Here is a 14,047-nt window from a genome sequence, read left to right as displayed (position 1 = left end):
TTTAGATAAGTAAAAATGTTTTAAATGTTTTTAGTTTTACTCACGCATGTTTCTTCTTAAGTAGTGTTAAAAAGCATCCCATGATGCACCTGAAGTTGGCTATTGAATGTTCATAATGAAAAAAAACTTGACAAAAAAGATTAAATATAAGAATATTCATTTGTGTAACACATTTATATCACTACTTTATCATTCTCAGACCTCTATTTGAGTACTTTAATCAAATGACTGATTTTATTTTTAAAGTGCAAAATAGAAAATGAGTGTGTCCAAACTTTTGACTTGTAGTGTACATAATGAGAGCTTTTACAGATCCAGTCCTGGGTAAACTGAAGAACCTTACTTGACTTTTGTTGAATTCAAAAATAGATGTTGCCCTCAAAAGCGTCCCATAGTTTTACACCAGTGAATTCAGGTAATCTGGGCCTCTTTTGCCTGTCTATTTACACAAATTCACTGCAAATGTGCATGAATAGTCAGAAGCGTGTGTCTCAGCACTGTTTTCTCATGCCACAGAAAATCCCCGGAGAGGAATTCCAGGCTTGGGTTTCTCCGGGACCTTGTTTGCTTTGCCTGAATTTTTCCTCTCTCTCACCTACATGATAGAAACTTGAGAGAAGCTACAGCAAGTCACAAAGCTCTACTTTCAGTAGAAGCCAGGACGCCATGGAGGAAACATCAGAAAAAGTTCCTTTTGAGGTAGGCGATGCTTTCATTCTATCCTTAAACTTCACATTATGCATCTAATACACTTGATTTATGTCTATAATCCAACTATGTGTGTTTAATAAGGCTTACAGTAGCTTGAAGCCCAAAGGGTTTGTGCGTGTGAAGACGACAGTGGTCGTAGCCTTCATCGCTGGCATCGTTCTGCTGCTTTTTGGAGGCATTGGAGCTTTTTGCTTGTGGAAAGTCAGCGAGAAAGAAGTAAGTGTCTCAGACCAGACTGTACAGTAGTCTAAACTAGTCTGGCTCAAAATTAGTGCAACTGTTCAGCAACCTCCTACAAAAAACTTTTTGGAGTGTCTATCAAATTCAGCCAACTAAAGCTAAAACTTGAACTCCTTAAAGGCAAATCAAAGCAGTAAAGCGTTTATTATTGATGAGGTGGAATGACAATTTTTTGTTGAGTTAACTGCGTAATAATACAAACATTTTGCTGTTTTTTTCTTCTTGATTTGCAGCAAATTGTTCAGTGTTTTGGGTTTAATTTGCACGCATGCATGCATTCATCAAGGGGATTTTGTAACACTGCTATATTTAAAGTATCCATTTTTAATATTCCGCATTGCATAATCACTTCGTTTTGCTCTCAAATGCATGCTGATGCAATAGCGCAGACGTGTCGATATTTAAAGCACGGTAGGTCTGAGTTGGAATGAGAATATTTAAATTGCGTTTGTCTCAGCAAAGTGTCAGGAATGATCAATGAAGCAGGCAGCACCGTGTTTGCATTTGCAGCCATCAGTGTGCATTGATTTCAGGCACCTCTGGCATTTCAAAAAAATCGTCCAGGTTAAAGACGGCAAACAAAGAGGTCTGTGTGCTGGGTTATAATCACGCAGTGTTAACACTGCAAACAGATCAGCATGCATCACATCCCAACGCAAACACAAACGGCCAGTGAGAGCTGCACCCGTGAGCAAACCACTGCACAAAATAATGCACCAATATTACACAGTATGTTTTATATGGAATAAATCAGTGGTTCACAGTAGGTTTGCTTCAGGACGTAGATTAATTGGCAAACCAAAACTGATTAATGTATGAAAGAAAAAAATGTCACAAATTATTATTTAACTAATTACTTTATTGTGGAGGCATTTTCTCCTTTTGACAAGTATCCATGATTATATTGTTAGTTTTATTATTTCCATCTAGCATCATTTGAACCACTGGATTAAAATATGTAATATTTGTTGGATTGTTATTTTGAGATATAATTTCATTTATGAATTTATTTGTATTTATTTTTGTCTAAGATAGTTGCTATTTAAAAAAAATGTAAAAATAAATTTTACGATTAAAAATTATATTTTTATATTTAAAAACAAAACACAAAACACAAGAAAAATAAATATATTTTTTAAATGATTATAAATTATATATATATATTATTTTATTTATATTCATTTAAAAAATATATTTATTTTTCTTGTGTTTTGTGTTTAAATATAAAAATATAATTTTTAATCGTAAAATTTATTTTTACATTTTTTATTTGTTTTAGTTATTCTTGTACATCAAGTTAATCTAATGTTAAATAATAAATGATCGAAATAATAAAAAAAAAATCGAAGAAAAAAACGTTCTATTCATCTTAATATTAGGTAATTGTTTTATTAATTTAATGTTTTTTTCCATAATTTTTTATCATTACTATTTTTATATATGCATGCATAATATTATTAATTTCCCTTTTAATTATAGTTTTAGTTAATGTTTGTATTGTATTTTATTCTACAATTTTCAAATAAACTGTATAATAAACAAGAAATTACTTTCTAATTTAAAGGGACACTGAGTAGGAATTACTCCCATCTAGTGGTGAAATTGTATTTTGCATTCAAACTAACTTTGCTCTCCAGCGCCTCGCTTTTTCAAATGCGCGTTGCATCTACGGTAGGCGATATGTACCAAAAAGCTTTGACAGGAGTTTTCCTTCAGGTGAACAGGTGTGTTATTTCAAACAAACTGCAACATGACAACTAACAAACGAATGTTACAGTATGAATTACTGACTGTGGAAAACATGAAATATTGTAATTAGTAGTTATGTCTAATTTATTCGTTATATTTTCTGAATTATATGCATTGTTAGATATAAAAAAAATATTATAATATAGACTGTAACACTGACTTACCTGTCGAGAAGAAAACTGGCCACTTCAGCGTCTCTTTTGAAATCTTTATCCAGCATTAGCTCTTTCCACCTAGAAAAAGCTTCCCCGACATTAACTCTTGTTTTCTGTAATCTACGGTCACGTTTCCTTTTACGTTCTATTTTTGACTGTTTTGGCGACGATGTTTTCTTCTCCTGTGGCGTGGCATATGTATGGTCCATAATAAGAATGCAATCCAGACTTTTAAACTTGCCGGTGCAGTTTCAAGCGCCTCTCACTGCTCTGCACCTGCGTTTCTGGCTCTGACCGAAAACGCGCTGTGGAAACGCGTTGGCTTAGTACTTTTTGTCCCTCTCTGCTATTATAGTTTTGCAAGATGGCGGAACTACATGGAAGCCTCCGTCGACCTACCCGTCCCATGTATATAAAGATAATAAATTCTTCATTTACAAGGATTAGTTTAAACATTGGCATAGGTATTTGTACACCATTGAGGGCATATTTATGAATAAAAATATTGATTTTAGATAATAAAATACCTAAAAAGTTACTTATTGTCCCTTTAATATTTTGTCTTATTTTCCAATAGAAATTCAACATTTTTAAATTAAGATGCATTTACCAGAGCAGCAAAATGACCCAAGTAATTAAGTATTGTTTTCTGGAAAAAGAAAAAAGGGGAAAAAAGCATCAAAATTAAGTGGGTTATTTTTTCTTAAAAGAACAACTTAGAACTTAACTCTGGTATTTTATGATCGCCAGGTGATCAGCGCTCACTACAGTAACATCGATATCAAGATAGAAGACGATTCGGATGCTGCAGATGGGAAAATTGTGGAAGTTCAAGACTTCAAAGCCGTGAGTAGCACATAATAAACCTGCGCATCTCATTTCAGAGCTGTTCAGAAAATATCTCATTTATTTTCATTCTTTCACAGGGCATTACAGCAGTCAAGTTTCCTAGAAAAGAGAAGTGTTACATCAAATCAGAAGTCAGATCTGAACTTTCTGAGGTGAGAAAGAATACCTTCTTCGACATGAATAATAATATAAATGAGACTAAAGTTTATCAGTCTAAATGTTACGTTGGCTGTAACTGTGAATACACTGCATATTAAATTACTCATTAAACTGATTTTTCATCTCAAAATGTTTGTTAACAACAACTTAAAAGTAGTGTTTTTTTGTTGTTGTTTTTTTTTTTTTTTGACATCCATGCACTTCCACTTTCAAAATTAATCTTTTAGCCTGGAACTTTCAGGTTTCAGTGTTCAGTCACCCGTTGTGTTTTAATTACCAATAGGAGGCTGACGCTGGCGTGGTGAAACCTGATGTGGGGTCTCTGGTCTGGATCGCTTCTGAAGAACCACTGAAGGATGTCAGTTTTCTGAGCCCTGAAATAATGAGATTCTGCGGAGACCTTCCCATTTACTGGCATCATCCTGCAAACTCCAGAGGTGTTTCACTGCATTTCTATTAATACACCTGCAACACATGAAGAGCAATGATGAAGTGCAAGTTAATATGATGATAAAGTATTGCTTTTTATATTGTATAATTAATAGTTCAGAATAAGCCTTATAATGCCATCATCATGAGTTAAACTAACATTTAAAAAAGAAAAAAAAAAGATATTACTTGTTTCGGAATGTTAAAAGAATATTCAAAAGCAACATTCCCATAATGAAAATAATGTTTTTGTGCTAACGTTTTGAGAACGTTATTAAAGACCAGAAATCCCAGCCAACAAAAATACATTCCATTTAGTTATGAAAACATTATTTCAGAATGTTTATGTTGGCTATATGAACATTCCATTTTATTATTCCAAACATATGGAAACATTACTTTCGAATGTTCTCTGAACGTTCTGAATCAAGTAGTAGCATGCAAAGATTAGCAAACAGCATTAATGAAACGTTCCATTTTAGAATGTTGAATGTTTTGAAAAGTAGCTAGTAGTAAAGTAAAAAAAAGCATTAGGCAAATGTCCAACCTGAACGTTTCAGAAAAAAAAAGTTAATTAACAATGCATATATAACATTTTTGTCCAAACATTATAACTTTGAATTTGTTTGTGACTTTAATAGACCCTTGGCAGAACATTCTGAGAATGTTTCCTGTTAGCCGAGTTCATACAGCACATAAACACGTTTCTTTTTTAGATACAAATACATACATTTTATAGATCCCAGGTGGGATATTTAATGCAAAACAGATCCACGGTTGATGGCCATCACACATTGACCGTGACATGTGTGAATGAGGCAGTGATTACCATCTAACGCTCAGAAATGCCTTGCTCTTCACTCATTCTCTGAAGCATTGAGGAAGAGGAGAAGTGTGCCGCGAGAGAGACGCCAGACTACAGGTGGATTAAACCGACAACAGACGAGACGCCGAAACTCCACGAGTTCAGCCAGAGAAGATGAGCGGGCGACAAGGCCCGGTTATAACCCTGAAAACCCTTATCATGTGAGCCATGCCTTCATTATTACAGTCATGCATAAACATACTATAAATATACTACCAGTCAGACGTTTGGAATAATTCAGATTCTTCTTCTCGCCAACACTCTTAAAAATAAAGGTGCTTCACGATGCCATCGAAGATCCTTTTTGTCTAAATAGTTCTATAAAGAACCTTCTATCTGAAGAACCTTTCTGTTTCCTAATAGGTTTTTACGGCGAAAGAAGGTTTTTCAGATTATAAAAAGTTAAGAAAGAGATGGAACCTTTGATTGAATGGTACTTCTTTGGCATTGCTGTGAAGAACCTAAGCACCTTTATTTTTAAGAGTGAAAGCTGCCTTTATTTGATCGAAAATGCTGTAAAAACAGTAATATTTTGAAGTATTATTCCAATTTAAAATAACTATTTTAATACATCCATTTTTGCTGCTTTTAATATATATATGTTTTACATATTTTGAATCTATCAAATAATTATTACCATTAATATTTTGTGGGAATCGCAAGTCAAATTGACCAAAAGTGGCACTAAAGACACTTTTATAATGTTACAATAGATTTCTGTTTCAAATAAATGCTGTTCTTTTGAAATCTCTGAATCCTGAGAAATAAAATCCATCTCCGTTTCCATAAAAATATTGTGTAGCACAACTTTTTTCAACATCGATAATAATCAGAGATGTTTCCTGAGCAGCAAATCAGCATGTTAGAATGATTTCTGAAGATCATGTGACACTGAAGGATTGCTGAAATTCAGCTTTGATTACAGGAATAAATTACATTTTAACATGGATTCACATCGGAATAGATTTCAGAATATTCCTGTATTTGCATACTAATATTTCTCAATTTTACAGCATTATTACTCAAATAAATGCAGCCTTGATGAGCATAACAGATTTCTTTCGGAAACATAAAGAATAATGACTCAGTACAAACTGCAACACAAGACTAACATATAATCGTACAAAGAATAATACATTTAATACTAATAATACAAGCACAAAGAGAACCAGAACTGCTGCCCCACTGAATTAATTTCACATCTCTTCTCTCTTCTCTCTCCAGCGGAATGAGGAGGGTTCAGAGGGGCACATGGTGTTCGATCCCATGCTGGACCACCGTGGCATTTGCTGCACAGAATGTCATCGCAGTTACACCCATTGTGAGCGGGTTTGTGAGCCTCACGGGGGCTACTGGCCATGGCCTTACAACTACCACGGCTGTCGGCAGGTGTGCAGGGTCATCATGCCGTGCCGCTGGTGGGCAGCTCGCGTGCTAGGAGTCGTGTAAACTCCGGTGTTTACTCTTGAGTTTCTGCTGGTCACCGGCTGAATGCACAGTAGATTTGCCCTTAAGGTCCAAACTGAAGTATAATGAGACATTTTCAACAAAGGTTAACCAAAAAGTTATACACATAGCAATAGTTGAAAAAAAAAATAGCTTTGAATAACAGACACATGTTTTTAGGACTATTAAAATATGCTTTTTGAATTGTACACACTTGTATGTGCAGTGTTTTATTTCTGAACCAAACAAAACTGCAATCGGTGCAATGCAATCCAGTGGAAGATCTTTGATTATTTTTGCAGTTTTGGTTTGATCGCAAGCGGCAAAGGTAATAAAACAGCTTAACAGGCATATAAACATTTGCATTGCATTTATTAAAATGCATGCAGTAAAATATATTTTGAGACAAGTTAAAAATCAAAGTTGATGGATATGGGTTTTGCGATGTTGGAAAATTAGGTGTAAAGTAAACAAAAGTAAAACTCTGATGTAACTTATGGAACAAAAGATGTGTTTTAATATGCAAATAAAAAGTAGTTGAGAATATTTTGTTTTGCGTAACAGACAGAGTTATATACACTTGCATGTCTTGTGTTATTATTTCCTAGCCACTACAGGAACCAAACAAACAGAAATTGCAATTGGAAATGCGACGTAAGACGGTGTTTGATTGGTACAGTCATTATTTTTGCAATTCCGTTTGGTATTGCAAATCACATACCTCAGTTTTACATGAAGAACTACAAGAATATAAATATTTGCATTGCATTTATTAAAATGCAAACTGTAAAATACATTTCCTCAAACTCCAGGCAATTAACAAATACTGAGTTGGATGAACCTAATAACATCTTGTGTGTAAGAGTTGCAACCTAATTTCACAAAATCCTCTGCGTAGGCATTAATAACTCATTAAGCTTAGGCTTGGTTTGCTAGTAATCATTTGGCTAATCCATGAATTTACCCACTGAGATATTAAATGGTATGTGCAGCAAGATTTAAATGTACTAATTTTAAAAAAAGAAAAAGCAAACACCTTCTGAGCTATTCTTAAATGGGTTTATTGTATTTTGATGTCAACTATCCTCCCACAGTATACTTTCAGGTTTGAAATAAAGAGCACATCACTTTGTTTTAGACATATGAGGCCACAGTGAAAATCTAGAATGTTTTCTTTTCCATTTAAATATAGGAATAAAACATTGGGGATTTTAGGAAAATGTTTAAAGAAAAAATGCAAAATGAAGCAGAACTATGTCAGATTGTGCTCTACTTTCCAAGTAAGCGAGTGACATTGTTCATGCATTTTTATTAATTATTATTATTATTATTATTATTATACAGTCAGATTTTCATTGGTCACTCATATGTGATGCTGACAATAAATTGTAATGAAAATGTACTAAAACAGAGGCATTTCACTCTTTTGGATCCCACGGCATCTCTGTGGAGAGTCTTTCTCTCACTGCATCTTCATCATCTTAAACTAACATGAGTCCTGTGCTACAGTGACTGCAAAAGTCATCTAAATAAAATATGATATTTCAAATATAAAAACGACCTTATCCACTTCAGTAATTTGAAGGCTGTCTGGTCTGTGTTTTCATTTATTTATTTATTATTCATTATTTATTGTTTTTCCACAAACAGGCAGGACACAAAGTTCCAAAAGCAGCACGAGCGATTTAGATTTAATGATGTATGAAGCACATTTCAAACACGCTTTTTGCGCCCCATAACGCTGCTTTCGCACGATCACACTAATGAGGAGAAATCCTCATCACCGGATGCTTTTTAGAGAATGCTCTTCTGTGATAGCAGTTCATGTTTCAGTCACACCGCGGTTGTCTCAGTGGGGAAACATGAGCAACTCTACAGGAAATCAAATTGACTTTGGCATGTAGTGTCTAAGAATGTCCATGTCAGAAGTGAGCAAACTCACACTGCCTTGAGCAAATGTTCAGACATTTTAGCATTATGCTTAGACAGGACATTTTTTCTCTCTCTCAAAGGAGTTGGAGTTTATGGGGTTTTTACACAATAACAGTTATTTTTTAAATGTGTTTTAATTGACTGTATCCTGTAGTGACAAGTTCGTGACCTATTCAAAATCATTGACAAATATGGGTTTTGCTATGTTTACACCCACACCGATAACCACATACAGTATGTGATATAAGTTAATAGAAAGAGCAATGCGATAGGCTAGCCTACAGTGTTGTAACCCATTAAGGAGCAAATTTTCGTGGGCGCCCACGTGAAAGAAGTACTATAGCAAAATATTTAAGTATTTTTGAATCATACTATAGTAAAGTATATTATACTGCATCTTCTATAGTATTTACAACACTTTGTTAATGAATGCTACAGCATAACTGATAAACTGTAATAAATACAGTAGTATACTGTAGTTTTAACTACAGTAAACTGCAATGTTTTGCACCCTATAGTTGCAGAAAACAGTATTGGGTAAGGTAATTTGTTTATTTTACTATATTTGGTAGCACTTTATTTTACTGTTCCTCATGTACATACTATCTTCTTATTATAGTAATTACAATAACTATGTAATAACTACTGTAGGTACTAACCCTGAACCTACACCTAAACCTAACCCTAAATCTATGTATTACCAAAACTTTCTTAGATAACTTCGCTGTAAGTATTTTACACGTACTGTAAAATAAATTTACTACAGCAAGTAAAGAATAACCACAAAAAATAATTCAAGGAATTTACTTTTTCATGGTTCAAAAACACTACAGTACTTACTATAAATTACCATAGTATTGTATCCATGTGATCCAGTACTTTAAATACCATCATCGCAGACAGGAATTTTGCGCGAAGGTGAGATATTTCTTTACTTCACAAATGCATGCGTTTAATTTAGTGAGCTTTACAAACACTGCAACATGAAGCTTTTAAACATTCACGAATAATTAATTTAGAAACCGGTGATTTGGGGCGTGTTTTAAACTTGCCAAGTCACGTGTTTTCAGCAAACAAGGCTTTGTTGCGATTCGATTCAAATTTTATTAATTTAATGTTAGTACTTGTGCATGTAGAACACAGAAAAGAGAATATTTAATTGCTAATTAAGCTTGTTTGGCACATTAATAAAATGACACAATTTTAGCCTACAGGTTTTTACCAGCAGCTGTTGTTTGTCTGTGGCATTTCGAGTGCTTCAAAACGGTGAATCATTTTTCGTAGTAGTCGATTCCGACCTTTGTTTTAGTAATTTTGAGGTAATCATCTGTACGTTGAAGTTATTTCTGTGTAAGCTGTGCCTGTGCTTCATACATCGCTACAGTATTAGCCTAAAAATACCAAATTATGCTACTGCACCTTTAATTTACATCCTTGAATCTGATTGGTCATCTAGCTGCGTCCAACAACCGTGAAACTTTCTGCAATACTGCATTCAAATGATTCGATCAAAACACGAATATATATTCATGAAACCTGCAGCCTGGAATTAAAACTTTTGTCTGGTTTTTCGAGCTGGATAATGACATCATTGAATTCATGACTTTACCTAAAAACGTATTGTTTACTATTGTCCTTTGTTCATACATGAAAAAATATAGAAATGTATAGTAAACGTCTATAGTGTTTTTGAACCATACTATAGTAAAGTGCTTGAATTAAGTTGTTGTGGTAATTCTGTAGTTGCTGTGGTAACATAACAACTATAATAATATAAACAAATGACTTTACCCAATACTGTACTACAGTGTATATTACACTACAATACACTACCGTTTACTGTAGTAAAAATTAAAGCATACTACAGTATTTATTACAGTTTATCAGATCACTATAGTTAACCTCTTAAGCACAAATGCTATTTTGGGGATTTCCGTTTTTCATTTTCCTTCCTAATTTTGAATGCTTCCCTATTCACATTCAAAAGTGTGAGATGACAAAGTTTGGTATCATTTTAAAGGAAACCCTTTGAAATTACATAAAACACTGTTGAAATTGATAAAAATGACAATATATGCTGTCTTTGTTATAATAAATAGGGAAAAAAACAAGGCGCTTTTTTATTTTATTTGTGTAAACTGAAGTTTGAAATAGTATAGCTCAGGCAATGAAGGGCCTAGTAACTTTAGACCAATTTCATGTTTTTCTAGCACATGTCAGCTAATAGAGGAAAAAAGAAATTTCTTTCTATCTTAATCTATGCAAAAGTTATTCTATTCCAACTGAAGGAAGGAATAATACCATTTTTGTACAAAATTTTAGTCTAAATAAGTATGAAGTCATCTTTTGCACACTTGCAGTATGGAATAATGTGATATCTGTATATTATTTTACAGAAAACACTCAGAAGTTACATAAAAAGCTGCTGTTTGTGACAAATAGTATTATTTATGTTGTTTCACATATGATGAACCATCTCAATACAATGTGCTTTTTTGTGTGTATGTTTTCTGAACAGTCTTTCAAATAGAATTAGGCAATAGCGACATGCATAGAATTATTAAAATATCTGGTCTGTCACAGTCTTAAATAGAATCCACAATTTCCAGCTTAATATCATTTCATTTATGTCTATTCTGCATCATGTAAAGATTAGGAGACCTTGCCTGTCTCAAGCATGTATGATATTTCATATTTATAGCGTGTCTGTTTGTTATTATTCAAAACCAGCGATAAATCCGCGTCCCCGAAGCTTCAACGCGAACTTCGGAGCGTCAACAAACTAATTTATGTTCATCCACCCAGTATACTGTACTGTTTACTGTATATTCACTGAAATGCGGTCAAATATGAAAATTATGAAAATAAACAGATAAGCTTATGGCTAGCGGAGCTTCGAGGCTTCAAAATAAAGAATGAAATGTATAAAAGCAAGTATCACGCGTATACGCTTACCAGATGCGCGTCCTGACCTCTCCACGGCGACGGTGGTCCTCCATAACTTGTATTATGAATATTATTCATTGTTAATCCGGAGATTCTTCCGCGTGTAGTTTCCCCCTCGCGTGGTCTTTGTTTAGAAGCAGCCAAACACTCGATTTCCCTTCGGCCAGCAGTTCTGTGACGTCACCGGACGGAAACAGGACGGGGCAGTAAGTGACCCCCCTGTTGCGGCTATTCGCACCTCTGACTGGTTCAGACGGCTTTTGAGTGACAGCTATTTGGACTAATAGCGCTTCACAAAGAGATCAGATCTGTATAGCAGGAAAAAGGCTTTAGTGCGCATCATATGAGTTAGAGGTCTGGTCAGCGCTCACAGGGCTTTGGACCTCTATTGCGCACTTGTACAGAACGCTTTATATCTCAGCAATGGAAGCACGCAGAAACGTAAAAATGGTCTTGTTTGAAAGAAGAGATTCTAATCTAAAAGATTATATCGAGTATATAGGTATGCGTGGCTGTTTGCGGCTGACTGAAGCGGTGCAAAATGTATAAATAATAAGGTGAGAAATTTTACATCGCGATTCTGTTGAAGATCATTCGATCTGTGATTGTCACACAATAAAATGATCTACATCATCAGATTCCTGAGAATGAGAGCTTTCTTGTGATATATGACTTGACTGTTTTGTGAAAAATATTTTAAATACACATTCTTACGAAAACGTATTCGCAATCGTTAGATGGAAATTTATGGGGGGGGAAATATATTTCTTAGCTTAATTTGACTACTTTATGTATCATAAAACCCCAATTAATGGTATTCTTTGTAAAGAAAACACTCTAAGCTTTCAAATGAACCCATTTTTGGGCAAATGCCATATAAGGAAGGATATGCAAATGAGACACAAACACGTGGCATGCTATTTTCGGACCCGGTACCGGGTCTGCAGAGTTTATTAATGCTACAGTTTGCTGTAGCATTCATTAACAAAGTTTTGTAAATGCTATAACATATACAGTATAATACTAATACTATAGCATGGTTCAAAAGCACTTTAATATTTACGTTAAAAATTTTTTCATGTGGGTTATTATGCACTATTTTCATATTTAATATTGTAAAGTTGCTTTGACACAATCTGTATTGTTAAAAGCGCTGCTGTATATGAATAAAGACAGTTTTGAACGAATCGACTGAGTGAATGACAAATCAGTTGAATTTGTGATTCAATCACTCGTTTACTCATTGATTCACTCAGGAATGAAACATTGGAGATGCGAAACCGTCTCATTCAAGCGATTAGCTTCATAGCAGTCATTTAATACTCTTTTCCTCCTCACATAATGAAATCATCCACACTCAAATCAATATTTCATGTCCATTTATTAATACGTACAGTCAGGTTGACACAAGAGCCCTCCGAGTCATGTCAAGGTCCTTTATTTAGCGGTAACGATCGGATGACTGTATAACCACATATTAACTGTCTAGCATTTGTGTAGCTTCTTTTCTATGGAACCGTGAATGTAGACAACAGGGATGTTATCTGCTCGCTCAGTGTGCAGAATAAAATGAGACATCTGCCCTGCTTTTCACCGGCCAACGATGATTACCGCGCTTTCATCGCTGATACGACAGTCTTTCCGTAGGCTATATAATATTAATCCAGCATGCACGCTTGCCAGACGCACTTAAAGCAAGGTGACAAGCGTGACACATCCAGGACCTCCTGATGATTCGTGCTCCGGCTCGTGGACATTAAAGGAGCCCCACGGAGCACCTTTGAGTGCCCTGAAGTGGCTCAAATTTGCAGGGAGGGGGATCGGTGGGGAGGACACACATCTCCACCTCTGCACTTCCACTGTCACGGTCATTAAAAGAAAATGAGAGGATGTGAGGCAGGTTTTCTTACCTGACAGTGATTGTGGGAGAGCGAGGTGTCATCAGAGACCCTCATTCATGTCTGTCTGGGCTAGAAAAGAAGAAGAGCACTAATGGGTGACGGATAATTGCTTCTGCTAATGGTCTCGCAATGTGCATGCACAATTAAGTGTTAGATTAAATAAACAATGGGTGGAAAATAAGATGAAATTATTCGCATCTTAGTTGTGGCTTCACTTTATTATTTAGACCCTGCTTCAATATCGAGTCTTGCTTTTTACTATATAGCCAGCTGCCTTCTGAGACAGGATCCTAACTAAGATTAAACCTCATTAGGGATCAGTCTAGAGAGAAACTGCAAAACTGCAAAGTGCACAGGAGACTTGACTTAATAATAACACTAATTGATTTGTTGTGAAATACTTTGAAATTGACTTTGCATCTTAAAGCCTCTTTTACAGCTTGTAAGGCAGTTAAGGCTACTCTGTGCCCGTTTACAATTCAGTGTAAAGATGCAATGCATAATAAAAGCCAGACAAGATTACGCCAACTCTGAGCCACCTTAACCTTAAAGTATACAATTATAATTTGTGTGGAAATGCATTTATGCCTCCTCTGAGCATCACTGAACAGTCTGTGTAGAAACACTGAAATGCCAATTTAACTTATGCCACATGTGTAGTGCAA

At 34.9% G+C, this 14,047-nt stretch overlaps 1 protein-coding gene across 1 annotated transcript; it reads left to right on the top strand.

Moving 5' to 3' along the window:
- Nucleotides 1-560: 560 nt before the first annotated feature.
- Nucleotides 561-6,812, top strand: cnmd (chondromodulin). Its single transcript, XM_026271103.1, has 7 exons — nucleotides 561-699; nucleotides 793-927; nucleotides 3,606-3,701; nucleotides 3,782-3,856; nucleotides 4,147-4,300; nucleotides 5,167-5,318; nucleotides 6,382-6,812. Exons 1-7 carry the CDS (start codon nucleotides 667-669, stop codon nucleotides 6,604-6,606), a joined length of 870 nt encoding a protein of 289 aa, XP_026126888.1. The 5' UTR covers nucleotides 561-666; the 3' UTR covers nucleotides 6,607-6,812.
- Nucleotides 6,813-14,047: the final 7,235 nt, after the last annotated feature.

This window comes from Carassius auratus, chromosome 9, assembly GCF_003368295.1.
Source record: "Carassius auratus strain Wakin chromosome 9, ASM336829v1, whole genome shotgun sequence".
NCBI classification, from domain to species: Eukaryota; Metazoa; Chordata; class Actinopteri; order Cypriniformes; family Cyprinidae; genus Carassius; species Carassius auratus.
This window is presented reverse-complemented; position numbering and strand designations above follow the sequence as displayed.

Excerpts from the sequence above, each read along its gene's own strand:
- cnmd (XM_026271103.1), top strand. The coding sequence starts at position 667 with ATGGAGGAAACATCAGAAAAAGTTCCTTTTGAG. Across the intron at positions 3,702-3,781 it reads AAGTTCAAGACTTCAAAGCC|GGCATTACAGCAGTCAAGTT; the intron begins GTGAGTAGCACA and ends ATTCTTTCACAG. Across the intron at positions 5,319-6,381 it reads ACCCTGAAAACCCTTATCAT|CGGAATGAGGAGGGTTCAGA; the intron begins GTGAGCCATGCC and ends TTCTCTCTCCAG.